This window comes from Ornithorhynchus anatinus, chromosome 13 (genome assembly GCF_004115215.2).
Source record: "Ornithorhynchus anatinus isolate Pmale09 chromosome 13, mOrnAna1.pri.v4, whole genome shotgun sequence".
NCBI lineage: Eukaryota > Metazoa > Chordata > Mammalia > Monotremata > Ornithorhynchidae > Ornithorhynchus > Ornithorhynchus anatinus.
Genome location: NC_041740.1, coordinates 37,882,399 through 37,894,792, shown reverse-complemented (window position 1 = coordinate 37,894,792; position 12,394 = coordinate 37,882,399). Strand labels below are relative to the sequence as shown.

At 55.1% G+C, this 12,394-nt stretch overlaps 1 protein-coding gene across 3 annotated transcripts in view; it reads left to right on the top strand.

Moving 5' to 3' along the window:
* The window catches only part of SUPT16H (SPT16 homolog, facilitates chromatin remodeling subunit), a 28,778-nt gene extending 19,799 nt beyond the window's left edge, over nucleotides 1-8,979 (top strand). For all 3 annotated transcript variants that reach the window (XM_029077832.2, XM_029077833.2, XM_029077834.2), the window contains exons 18-26: nucleotides 525-643; nucleotides 1,117-1,242; nucleotides 1,988-2,100; nucleotides 2,470-2,545; nucleotides 3,484-3,653; nucleotides 5,408-5,537; nucleotides 6,261-6,390; nucleotides 7,853-7,930; nucleotides 8,739-8,979. In XM_029077832.2, the coding sequence (XP_028933665.1) occupies nucleotides 525-643; nucleotides 1,117-1,242; nucleotides 1,988-2,100; nucleotides 2,470-2,545; nucleotides 3,484-3,653; nucleotides 5,408-5,537; nucleotides 6,261-6,390; nucleotides 7,853-7,930; nucleotides 8,739-8,884 (1,088 nt within the window). In that variant the 3' untranslated portion in view covers nucleotides 8,885-8,979. The remainder of the gene's footprint in view (nucleotides 1-524; nucleotides 644-1,116; nucleotides 1,243-1,987; nucleotides 2,101-2,469; nucleotides 2,546-3,483; nucleotides 3,654-5,407; nucleotides 5,538-6,260; nucleotides 6,391-7,852; nucleotides 7,931-8,738) is intronic.
* Nucleotides 8,980-12,394: the final 3,415 nt, after the last annotated feature.

The following is a 12,394-nucleotide window of genomic DNA, read 5'->3' as shown; positions in this document are numbered from 1 at the left end:
GCGGTCATCAACGTCACCGTCGTCACGATATTCGTTAAGCGCTTAGTACGCGCCGGGCACCGTCGGGGGGGGCGTCCAGGATCGTCGGGTCAGACGCAGTCCCCGTCTCACGTGGAGCCCACTGGCTAAGTAGGAAGGAGAACGGGTACCGAGTCCCCGTCGTCCGGATGAGGAGACGGAGGCCCCGGGGAAGTTAGGTGACTGGCCCAAGGCCACACAGCAGGCAAGTGGCAGAGCTGGGTTTAGAACCCCGGTCCTCTGACCCCCGGGCCCGGGCTCTTTCCACTAGGGCACACCGCTGGGATCGGGCCCGCTTTGCGTCACGCAGTGCCCTGCACACAGTAAGCGCTCAGTCACTACCAGCGATGGGTAAAGCGATGTGGTCCACTTGGCTTGCAGTGGAGCGGGGAGGCCGGGGAAGCCAGGCCCAGGCGCACGTGGTCCCGCGACCTCCGCTCCGGGGCCCTAGGCCGAGCCCGCCGCTGCTGCCGGGGTTCTCACCTGGACCGTTCCAACCCCCGCAGGCTTCCGCTTCACGTCGGTGCGAGGGGACAAGGTGGACATCCTCTACAACAACATCAAGCACGCCTTGTTCCAGCCCTGTGACGGGGAGATGATCATCGTGCTGCACTTCCACCTCAAGGTACCCCCAAACCTGGGTTCCTGCCCCCGACCTCTGCCTCAGTGGGTTCTGCACGTTAGGCTCGTTCGTTCGGCCCTTCGGCGTCCGAGGATTCGAAACCCCATCCTGTCCTTGCTGGGCATCGAAGCTTTAATGTTGTTTCCTCCAGACAGGGCATCCCCACGGCGGGGGGGCGGTGGTCCTTGGATAGCCCAGTCTTCCGCTCCCCAAATTCTTCCAGAGCCCAGTAGAAGGCGGCTTTTCTTACAGCCTACACACCTCCCTCCGGCATTTGGGCCTTCCCCGGACCCTTTCGCTCCCATCGGGAAAAGGGCCGCACGGGAAGCTCATTTTCAGGGAGCTGGTTCTGGCCGTGGTTTTTCTCCCCAGCCCCGGATGTCCCTTCTGTTAGGTAGGCCGAGCCCCCCGGGGTTCAGTTTCCCCGGTCCTCACCAATCCCTTCTCGCCCCTCCCCCGTCGGTCCACCCACCCAGAACGCCATCATGTTCGGAAAGAAGCGGCACACAGACGTGCAGTTCTACACCGAAGTGGGGGAGATCACGACGGACCTGGGGAAGCACCAGCACATGCACGACCGGGACGACCTCTACGCCGAGCAGGCCCGTGACCATCCACCTCCGACTCTGAGGGCGGAGGGATGGGGCGGGAAGGGATGGGCCCGACTCTGGCGCCCCGTGGACTCTGAGTAGTCGGTGCTTGACTCCGGGGAAATGCCGCTCTGGACACCCACTGGTGGGGGAAAGAGGAGATTATGCTTTCACGGTGATGGGAGACAGCCGGCTCAGAGCCCTCTGCGGGGAAACAAAAGTCTAAATTGGAATCCTGGCTCCATCCCTGGTTTATTGCCTTGTTTTAAAAATGTCATTTCTGTGCTCACTATGTGCCGGGGATTGTTCTGAGCCCTTAGATACAAGGTAATCAGATTGGACACAGACCGCGTCCCTCGTGGGGCTCACGGTCTTAATCCCCATTTTATGGATGAGGGAACTGAGGTCCGGAGAAGTAAAGTGACTCGCCCAAGGTCGCAGAGCAGAAGAGGGATAGAGGTGGGATTAGAACCCGGATCCTTCTGACTCCCAGGCCCGGGCTCTATCCACTAGACCCCACTGCTGCTCGCCATTGGGCAAGAAGTCGGTATCTGGATTTCCCTATTTGAAAATGGGGCTTAAGCGTGACTCGTTAATCCCAGGAAGGTTGTAGCGATCAGTAGGATAATGTGCGAAAGGCGGTTTTTGCTTTGGGGGTGGAAGCGTGCTGCGTGGTTGGGGGGCAGGGGGGTTGGTGTGAACGACTCTCCCGGTCAGTCTTGGAAGCAGTGCTAACATCATTCTCCTGTTCCTGCAGATGGAGCGGGAGATGAGGCACAAACTGAAGACGGCCTTTAAAAACTTCATTGAGAAGGTGGAGGCCCTGACCAAGGAGGAGCTGGAGTTCGAAGTGCCTTTCAGGGATCTGGGGTAACACGCCTCCCCGTTTTCACTCCACCTTGAGTCCTGCTGGCCGTCGTCCCCCGGGGCCGAGTTGGGTGGGACGGGCGCTACTCGGGACCCCTCCGGTCAAAAGTCCGTCACCGCGTCAATCCACTCTCCCGTTTCCCGCTTCCCTCTGAAGAGGCCAGTTCCCTCTTACCAGGCAGAGGCGCCGACCAAACGAGCAGCCGCAAGTGGGAATCGGAAATGCCGCCGAGGACGGGTGGGATTAGATGTGGGACGGAAGGACAGGAGGCGGCGAAGTTTGATCCTGAGGGTAGCACCCGCTTCCTCTCTAGTCCTGTTCCGAGTCTTTGTGCGTGCCCAGAGCGGATCTCATTTCTGATTCTTGTCCAGATTTAATGGCGCACCCTACAGAAGCACCTGTCTCCTCCAGCCGACCAGCAGTGCTCTGGTGAACGCTACGGAGTGGGTGAGTGTCCCCTTTCCCTCCTTCCCTTTAATTTGAGAGTTTGGGAAAAATAGATACTTCTAATGGTATTTGTCGAGCGCGTACTGTGTGCCGGGGACGGTGCTGAGTTCTGGGGTAGATACAAACTGAGGTTGGACACGGTCCTTGTCCCTCAGGGGGCTCACAGTCTTCATCCCCATTTTACAGATGATGTGACTGAGACACAGAGGAGTTAAGTGTCTGCTGGATGCCCGACACTCCTCTAGACTTTCAGCTCATCGTGAGCAGGAAATGTGACCCCCAACTCTGTTACATTGTACTCTCCCAAGCGCTCAGTACAGCGTTGTCTACATAGCAAGTGCTCAATAAATACCAGTCATATTCACTGAGCGCGTACTGTCTGCGGAACACTGTACTGATTTGCTTGGCAAAGTATAATATGACGATATAACAGACACATTCCCTGCCCACAGTGAGCTTAGCATACAGAGGAGGGAGACATTAATAGAAATAAATAATTTACAGCTATGTACCTCAGAGCTGTGTGACGGGGAGGCGGGATGAATAAAGGGAGCAAGTCAGGGCAGCACAGAAGGGAGTTGAAGAAAAGAAGAGGGGGCTTAGTCATTAATTGAGCATACTCTCCCAAGTGCTTAGTACAGTGCTCTGCACGTAGTCAGTGCTGAATAAATACCATTAGTTGATTGACTGATAACTAATGGCAGCGAATAAATAGCTTAGTTCAGTGCTGAAGATACCGGCGACCGCCCGAAAATGATGAAACAAAGAGGAAGAATACGGTGGCCGCTTTGGGGGGCCACAACAGCCAGATTGAGGGGATGCAGTCTTTGTGCGCGGCGTTTGAGTCCAGCCTGTCCCTAAGAGCTAGGCCTGATCCCTAACGTGCGCCGCATGCTCAGGTAGAGGCGTGTTTTCTGTTTCCCTCCCCCCACTCCTAGCCGCCTTTCGTGGTGACGTTGGACGAGGTGGAGCTGATTCACTTCGAGCGGGTCCAGTTCCACCTGAAGAACTTCGACATGGTGATCGTCTATAAGGACTACAGCAAGAAAGTGACCATGATCAACGCCATCCCCGTGGCCTCACTTGACCCCATCAAGGAGTGGTTGAAGTAAGTGACTCGAGCCGGGCCCGTGACCCTCTTACGACCCTCATTCCGGAATCAACGATGGCTGCCTCGGTTTCTCGTGCGGGGCTTGTGAATGCCGATCCGGGCAGCTTTTATAAAAAGCCATCGGAGACCGGGGGCATGAAAACTGGGCCCTGGCTCTTGGGACTGGACAAGATCCTGGCAGATGGAGTGCCCGGCCAGGGTTCCCAGAGGGAATTTGCCCAAGGCTGTCTGGGAAATGGTCTGCGCGGAAGGGGTAATCAACCTTGGAAGAGTGTTCGAGGCTCTGGAATCAGAGGTGCCTTCTTTTCATTCCGAACTCCGGGGAGAAAGGAGAGCAGGGATTCTGGAGGTGAGCGAGGAGGACTGGGAGGAGAGCCAGCATTTGGGGTTGGGTGATCTTTTCTTCCCCAGAAGGAAATTCTCAGGTCTTGTCAGGTTTTAATTCATTTATTCATATCGATATCCGTCTCCCTCTCTAAGCTTGTTGTGGGAAGGGAATACGTCTACCAACTCCGTTGAATTGTCCTCCCTTGAGTGCTCTGCACACAGAAAGTGCTCATAAAATGCCGTTGATTAATTGATTGTCAGGGTCAATCGAAATGAGCCAGTCCGGGAGTCCAGTTCGGACCACCGAGGGGGCTGGTGGCCCTCATTGACCCCACGGAGAGGGGTCATCATGTGGGAGCTAAAGGCATCATCAGTGTTGATAGAACAGGAAGTCGCAGATGTGTTCGTGGGAAATGGCTTTGCTCCTCTAGAGAAATGTGGCGTGTCTTCTCAAGCTGGTGCCAAGTTACAAACCTTATGTACTCTAGTGATAGAATTTCTTGGGTGGGTTTTTTTTTTCCCCCTCCACCTCCCACTCTGACTCAGCACTTGAGAACCGCGTAGCCCAGAGCCTCTCATTCAGTCCTCCGCATTTTGTGGGGCTGCCCGCTGGGTGCGGGGCATGAAACTAGGCCCTGAGGAGCATTAGAAAGGAAGTAGAGAATGGATCCTTGCTTTCAAGGAGTTTATGGTCTAAGCGAGGGGAGGCCCTCGGAGCTGGGGTAACGGCGAGGTAAATGGCAGGGGCCACTAGAAATCCTGCTGCTGGTCAGAGCGATCAGAACCCTGTCCCTGAACCGGCCACGTGAGAGTGTCCGTGGAGTCAGTGGGAGGGACTGCCGAAAGAAGGAGAGCGAGGCAAAGAGCTATGAGAGAGACTGGGTTTATGAGAAGGTGAGGGAGAGTAACAGAGGCGAGGAGGATGGGAAGCGTGATGAGAGCAGAGGTAAAGCAGGAGGGGTGGAAGAGAGAATGATCCCTGTGAAGGTGCAAGGGTGAAGGCAAAGCTACAGCCAGACTGCCCCTCTGGATGGGGGAAGGGCTCGTCTTACGGCAGCGAGGCCTAGTGGAAAGAGCACGGGCCTAGGAGTCAGAAGATCTGAGTTCTAATCCTGTCTCCACCACGTACGTGCTGTATGACCACGGGCAAGTCACTTAACTTTTCTGTGCTTCAGTTTCCTCACCTGCAAAATGGGGATTCAATGCTTGTCCTCCTTCCTACTTAGGCTGTGGGACCTAATTAATGTTGTATCTCCCCCACTGCTTAGTTCAGTGCTTGACACACAGTAAATGCTTAACAAATGCCACAAATTGTTATTACAGTGGAATGAGTGGAAGGTTCCAGGACCCCGGGGGTGACTGTCCTTCCGTGCCCGGAGATGTCGCAGGCCTCTAGATCTCTGATGCTTTGTGTGTCCCCTCAGCTCCTGTGACCTGAAGTACACCGAAGGAGTGCAGTCCCTCAACTGGACCAAAATCATGAAGACCATCGTAGACGACCCCGAGGGCTTCTTTGAGCAAGGGGGCTGGTCTTTCCTGGAGCCCGAGGGCGAGGTGCGTGGGAGGGAGGGGGCTGTCTGCGGCATCTCGAGGTGGGCGCCAAAGGTGGGCAGGTTTCCTGGACGTAGGGGAAGCGATGGGTGACCGGTGATAGAGTTGAAGGGTCCAAGCCCTTCTGGAAGATGCTCAGGAGAGGGGAAAAAAACCATTTAGCATCAGTCCAACATTGACCTTTCAAATGGTGAACAATCACCCCCTCAAGTAAGCAGTTTTTCTCGGGCTCATTTTCCCCTCAGGTGGGGAGTGGGGAGGGACTTCTCCAGGGCTTCTCTAGTGAGAGAAGGAGAGCTGAGGTTGGTACTGTTCCCCAGAATGTCCCGGTGTGGCTCACCAGCCGTGATCATTCCTCGCACTTCATCCGCCTCAAGTGTCAGGAAGCAGCGTGGCCTAAGTGGAAGAATCCCAGATCTGGGAGTCAGAGGACCCGGGTTCTAATCCCGGCTCTGCCACCTGCCAGCTTTGTTCCCCGGGGAACTTCTGCGGGCCTCAGTTTCCTCCACTTGATATTGAGGATTCAGTACCTATTCTCCCGCCTGCTTAGACTGTGAGACCCATGTGGCACAGGGACTGTGGCCGATCTGTTAACCTTGTGTCTATCCCAGCACTCAGAATAGTGCTTGACACAGAGTAAGCACTTAACAAATCCATAGTTATTATTAATTATGTAAAATTCAGGTCACAGGTCCCAATGTGCGATATTGGCTCTTCTGTCTCCAGGGAAGCGATGCTGAAGTTGGGGAATCAGAGTCAGAAATTGAAGATGAGACCTTTAACCCTTCAGAGGATGAATATGAGGAAGAGGAGGAAGACAGTGACGAAGACTATTCCTCAGAAGCAGAGGAGTCGGGTAAGGCTCTTCAGGGTCCCTGTTCTCGTCCAGCTTTCGTCCTGGGGTCGAAAGAAGACGGGACATCGGACTCTGGATCGGCCCGTTCTGAAGCGGGCGGCAGATTCTGAGTTTCTCCCCGAATCTTCTATGACCTCTGAGTTCTGCCCAAACAATGTTTACCCGATCTCACCATTCAGCCGGTCTGCATGTTCAGTTGACGTTTGCGAAGGCCTCAACCAGTCCAGGCAGAATTTTAATTGGCCGGGCAAGCATGTTTGCTTCACTGCCGGGCGCTACTCAACCAGTTTGGAAGTGATCCCTCCCTCAAACAGGACGGGCATTCAGGGGAGTAAGTGAATAACAGGGAAACCGAGAATCAGTCATAGGATTAGGCAAAAGACCGGAGTTTAATGAAGCGCAACCCGAGCCTCTCCCATTCAGGCAAATCAGCGGTCGCCTGTGTCCGGTTTCCCCGACGATCACCTTTCTTGGCTACCTTCCACCCCCTCGTTTCAGACCGAGCTTCTCCCAACCCAGCAGGAGCCCCGACCACCCCACTTGCAGCTAGCCCTGCTGCCTCATGCCTCCCCTCGCGCCTGCAAGCCCCCTCTTAGCCAGAGTTCTGCCGCCCTTCCCGTCGTAGTCGCGTTTCTCCGTCATTCTCAGCCTCTCCTCCCTGCGGCCCTTCAGAGGCCGGGCTAGAAGCGGAGGAGCTGGCATTTAAAGGCGCATTAATGGTTGGTAGGAAGGGAAGTAAATCCATCCTTGCCACCGTCTCCCTTGCCGACTTCCTAGTCTCCTTCGGCTCCCTGAGCTTTCTTTCATCTTTGTTTTTACCGACTTAGAGTCCCCTAACATCCTCTTTTTTCCCCTATCTCCGCTCCCTTCTGCATTATCTCTGCGTTTGGATGTTCACCCAACCCTCAGCCCCCGCAGCATTTATGTATATCGCTAATTAATATATTAATAATGTCTGTCTTCCTCTCTCTGTGAGCTCCATGTGGTCAGGGAGGGTGTTTATCAACTCTGGTATTGTACTCCCCCAAGCACTTACCCAGTAAGTGCTCGGTACGTACCACCAAAAAACCCCCCCCCGCAAAACACAGACACATCGACCACTCCTTTCCTCTGTACTTGTTGTTCTTCATTTATTAATTTAGGTAGGAATTCCCTGTTGGTGCACTTGTCTTTTCTGCCCTTTAGAAACTTGATCGTGTTTATTTCTTCCTGCCTTACAATGTTAGCTCCTAGAGGGTAGAGATTAGGTTTGTGTAACACACTGTGTACAGGGGACGAGACAACCTTAGTATGTGCTTAGTGCTTCTTTCATAACGGCGATGGGTAGGGCTTTTAGTGGAGGCATCACTGTGATGGCAGCTGCTCCTTGAGAGGAGACAGTTTGTCTCACATAAATGCTCCTGGCTGGGTGTGGTTCATTTCGTACCTCTATGACTCAAAAACAATCTACTTTTCTCCACAGACTATTCCAAGGAATCATTGGGTAGCGAAGAGGAGAGCGGAAAAGACTGGGATGAACTGGAGGAAGAAGCCAGGAAAGGTAAAAAAGAAAAAATGAAAAAGATTCAAACCCAAACCAGCCAGGCTGATGGGAGCCCCAATTCAGGTCTTGGAATACGAGGGAGGAAATTTCCAGTGACGTTACTGCAAAGAATGGAGAAGATCAGAGCCCTGGATGTGGTCCGGGAGAAAACCACTTAGCCCTCCCGCCCTCTCCAGTTGGGGCCCAGGGCCAGGAGGGCCAGCTGAGTACCTCCTGGGCTCGCGGGAGCCGGACGGCCAGAGTGGGCCCGCGGCTATTCCGAGGGTCCTTAGAGCAGGTGCCCGCACAGGGCCTCTGGGCTCCCGTCTGAGCGGCCTCCTTGTCCAGACCTTCACACGGCCCTATCCTGGGCTGGCCACCCCGAAGGGACAGAGCCAGACCAGTGCCCACAAGGAGAACGGCAAGGCGACGGCATTTTCTGAGGCACTTGGCCGTCCCGCCCGTTGAGGCCGGTCGATGCCATCACCACCTCGTGACGTTTGAGTTTTAAGTCTCGGGGGCTGGTGGGTTAGGGGCGGTCACCTTTTTTTAATGGTATTGAAGCGCTTACTATGCGTCAAGCACTTTTCCAAGCGCTGGGATAGATGCAGATCACGCCGGTCGGAACCGCTCCCTGTCCCATACCGGGGTCATGGTATAAGTAGGAGGGGCAGGTATCGAGATCCCCGTTTTATTAGCGTGGAGGAAACGGAGGCCCGGAGAAGCGACGAGATCTCCCCCAGCAGGCAGCCTTATGGGTCTGTGACTGGGACCCTGCCGCCCCTCACCCCCACCTCTAACTGGGGTCCTCCCCCTCCCCTCGCAGCCGACCGTGAGAGTCGATACGAGGAAGAGGAGGAGCAGAGTCGGAGCCTGAGCCGGAAGAGGAAGGGCTCCGTCCACAGCTCCGGCCGCGGCTCCGGCCGCGGCTCCAGACACAGCTCCGCGCCCCCGAAGAAGAAGAGGAAGTAGCCGATGAACTCTGGTCCCGCCACCCCCTTCCTCCTCCAGCTGACCCCTGAATATTTTACCCGAAATAGAAACTGTATTTCTTCTCTCTCCCCCGCGCCCCGCTCCCCGCCCTTTTTTCTTCTTTTACTTCTCCCCCTCTGTGTCTTTATGGGTTTTGGGGCCATCTGTCTGGACCAATCTACTTGGTGAACTCCTGGGCCCCGCCGACCCACGGGCCCGGTGACCGGGGCGTGCGCCAGTGGTGCCACGCGGATGCCGAGGAGGAGGAGGAAGTGGCCGCCCGGGGTGGTTCAAGGTCAGGGGCAGCGTCCGACCGTAAAGGTAGTTTCTCGTCCCTCCCGTCCTTCCCACCCCCTCCTCTACCGGGACACCGACGGCTCCGTGGCGCTTTGCAGCCCGCCGTCCCCCTCAGAGGAGAGGGTTTCTGAGATCCGCCGGCTCTGCGGCCCTCGGGGCTGTTAGAGCCGCAGGACCGTTTCGGGGCATGTCCCCCCGCCAGCACGCCCCCGCCTCCGATCCCCTCAGGGCAAGGCACCGAGGCTCTTCACCAGCACGCTCAGTCCCTCGCCCTCCTTCCTCCCACTGCCAGAAACCCTCCCTCCCTGCCCGTCACACACGACTCCAGAAAGACTCCCTTTCGGGCGATCCCAGTGCCGAGCAGAGGGGCCCCGGCTGCTGGTTCTGCATTTCGGGTTTTCCCTCTCCTCCACGGGTAACCCCGGGTGGCTCGCCACGTCCCGGGAGATCTGAGAAGCAGAAGCTCGCCCCCGCCCCCCAACACACACATACACAATCGCATCCCCCCCCCACCTCCCTCGCCGCCCTACGAATTCACCGAGGCCGCAGGTGTGCAGGGAAAGCAAGACGGAGACTCCTTGGGCGTGTCACTTTCCTCCCGTCCCCAGCCAAGAAGGAACGGACGCCTCCTCAGTCCACCGCACCTCAGGTTTTTTATTCACCCGCAGCTCGCGGGAAGCCCTGGGGGCGGTTTCGAGCCGGGGCGGGGGGACGGCGGGCCCGGCCGGGACTAGAGGAAGCTGCCGTAAGCCCCCTTTGCGGGCAGTGAGGCAGCGGAAGACCGGGAGAGCCACCCGGTAGCGCTCTTCATTTTTACTTGTCTCGCATTGTCCTGTATTTATCGTTTTTTTTTTTTGGTTTTGTTTTTTGGGGGGGGGGGGTTATTTTTTTTTCTGTTGCTCAACTAGTTTTTCGGGGGGGGGTGGGGATTAACCTGGCTATCTCCCCCTCCGGGGCCCCTGCACTGCCTGTCCTAGTGCAGTTTATTATGTGTTCCGTGACTTTTAGGAGGGAGGAGGGGTTTCTTGGGTTTGGGGGTTTTGTTTTTTGTTTTTCTTCTTAGCAGTAGGACTTGATATTTTCACCTTTGGAAGAACTGAAAAATGAATAAAATGTGTTTTGGTTTTTTTTTTTTTTTTTTTTTTGGTAAGTTCACTTTTTGTGACTGGTGTTTTGTGTGCAGGCCAGAGGTAGCTTGGAGGTGGAGTTGGCAGGAAGTGAGGCAGTGTCCCCTTCAGGCTTCTCCCCGGGAAGAACTTCACCCGTGCTTTGGACTGCCTTTGAAAATCACTGTGGTATTCTTCAAGTATTTACTTTGTGCCCAACGCTGTACTAAGCCCTGGACTAGATGATACACAATCAGGTCAGACACCATCCCTCTCCCACGTTAGGCTCACGGTCCAACTAGGGAGAACAGGTATTGAGTCCCAGTTTTACAGATGAGGAAACCGAGGCACAGAGAAGTGAAGCGACTTGCCCCAGATCTCCCAGTAGGCAAGTGGTAGAGCCAGGATTAAAACCCGTATCCCTCTGACTCCCAGGCCCAAGTTCTTTCCACTTCATTCAATCAATCAATCAGTGGTATTTATTGAGTTTACACGAGTTTACCATGTGCCAATCACTGTCCTAAACGCCTGGGAGAGTACAATGCAACAGAATTAGCAGACGTGTTACCGGTCCAAAAGTGTACATTTCAGAAGTCATATGATAACGTTGGTATTTGTTAAGCACTTACTATGTGCAGAGCACTGTTCTAAGCGCGGGGGGGTGGGGGGGGGAGATGGTCATCAGGTCATCCCACATGAGTCTCACACTTAATCTCCATTTTACAGATGAGGGAACTGAGGCCCAGAGAAGTGAAGTGACTCGCCCACGGTCACACAGCTGACAAGTGGCAGACCCCGGGAGTCGAACCCATGACCTCTGGCTCCGAAGCCCGGGCTCTTTCCACTGAGCCACGCTGCTTCCGTGGCTCATATGCTCCAAACAGTTCCATCGGAGACGTTCTTGTGGTGCCTTGGGAAAGACTGTGGTAGCTTCGTAGCCCAGAGAAGCAGCGTGGCCTAGAGGATAGAGCAGGGGTCTGGAAGTCAGAGGGTCCTGAGTTCTGATCCTGACTAAGCTGCGTGTCTGCTGCGTCACCTTGGGCAAGTCTCTTCACTTCCCTGTGCCTCTGTGTTAGTCCCAAATTTGGGTGTTTTTACAGGGTCATCATAATCCATCTTCCTTTGTTTGACCAAGGGCGATTCTCATTCACAGCTACTCACAACATGCGTTTACCATGTGCCAAGCTCTGTGCTAAACTCCGGGATCAGATGAGAGACCCACCTTCTACGGGCGGTTTGCAATCTGAGAGGGAATGAGAAACAGGTAACGAATCACCATTTTGCAGATAAGGGGAGATACTGAGAAATTAAGTGACTTGCCCGAGGTCACACTGCAAGCAAGTGCCAGAGGTTTTTAAAAAATATGGTATGATGGTATTGAGAGTTGGGGTAGATACAAATGAATCAGATTGGACAGAGTCCAAATGTCCCACTTGGAGCTCATGGATGAGGTAACTGAGGCCCAGAGAAGTGAAGTCACTTGCCCAGGTTCACACAGCGAAAGCGACAGAGCTGAGACTAGAACTCGGGTCCTTCTGAGTCCCAGGCCTGTGCTCTAACCACTAGGCTATGCTACTTCTTAAACTAGGACTAGAACTCGGGATTCCTCCCAGGCCTGTGCTCTCTCTCCCCCCAACCGCATGTTTCTGTGCAGTTTGGTAAACTCTCATTCCTCAGAGAAGCAGCGTGGCTTGGTGGAAAGAACCCGGGCTCGGGAGTCAGAGGTCGTGGGCTCTCATCTCGGCTCCGCCACCTATCAGGTGTGTGACTTTTGGGCAGGTCACTTCTCTGGGCCTCAGTTCCCTCCTCTGTCAAAGGGGGACGATGAGCGTGAGCATGATGTGGGACCCCCTCATTGCCTTGGATCGACCCCAGTGCTTAGAAGAGTGCTCGGCACATAGTAGGTGCTTAGTGGAAGGAGCCCGGGCTTGGGAGTCAGAGGTCACGGGTTCGAATTCCGGCTCTGCCACTTGTCAGCTGTGCCACTGTGGGTGAGTCACTTCACTTCTCCGTGCCTCAGTTCCCTCATCTGGAAAATGGGGATGAAGACTGGGAGCCTCACGTGGGACAACCCGATGACCCCCGTATCTCCCCCAGCGCTTGGTCC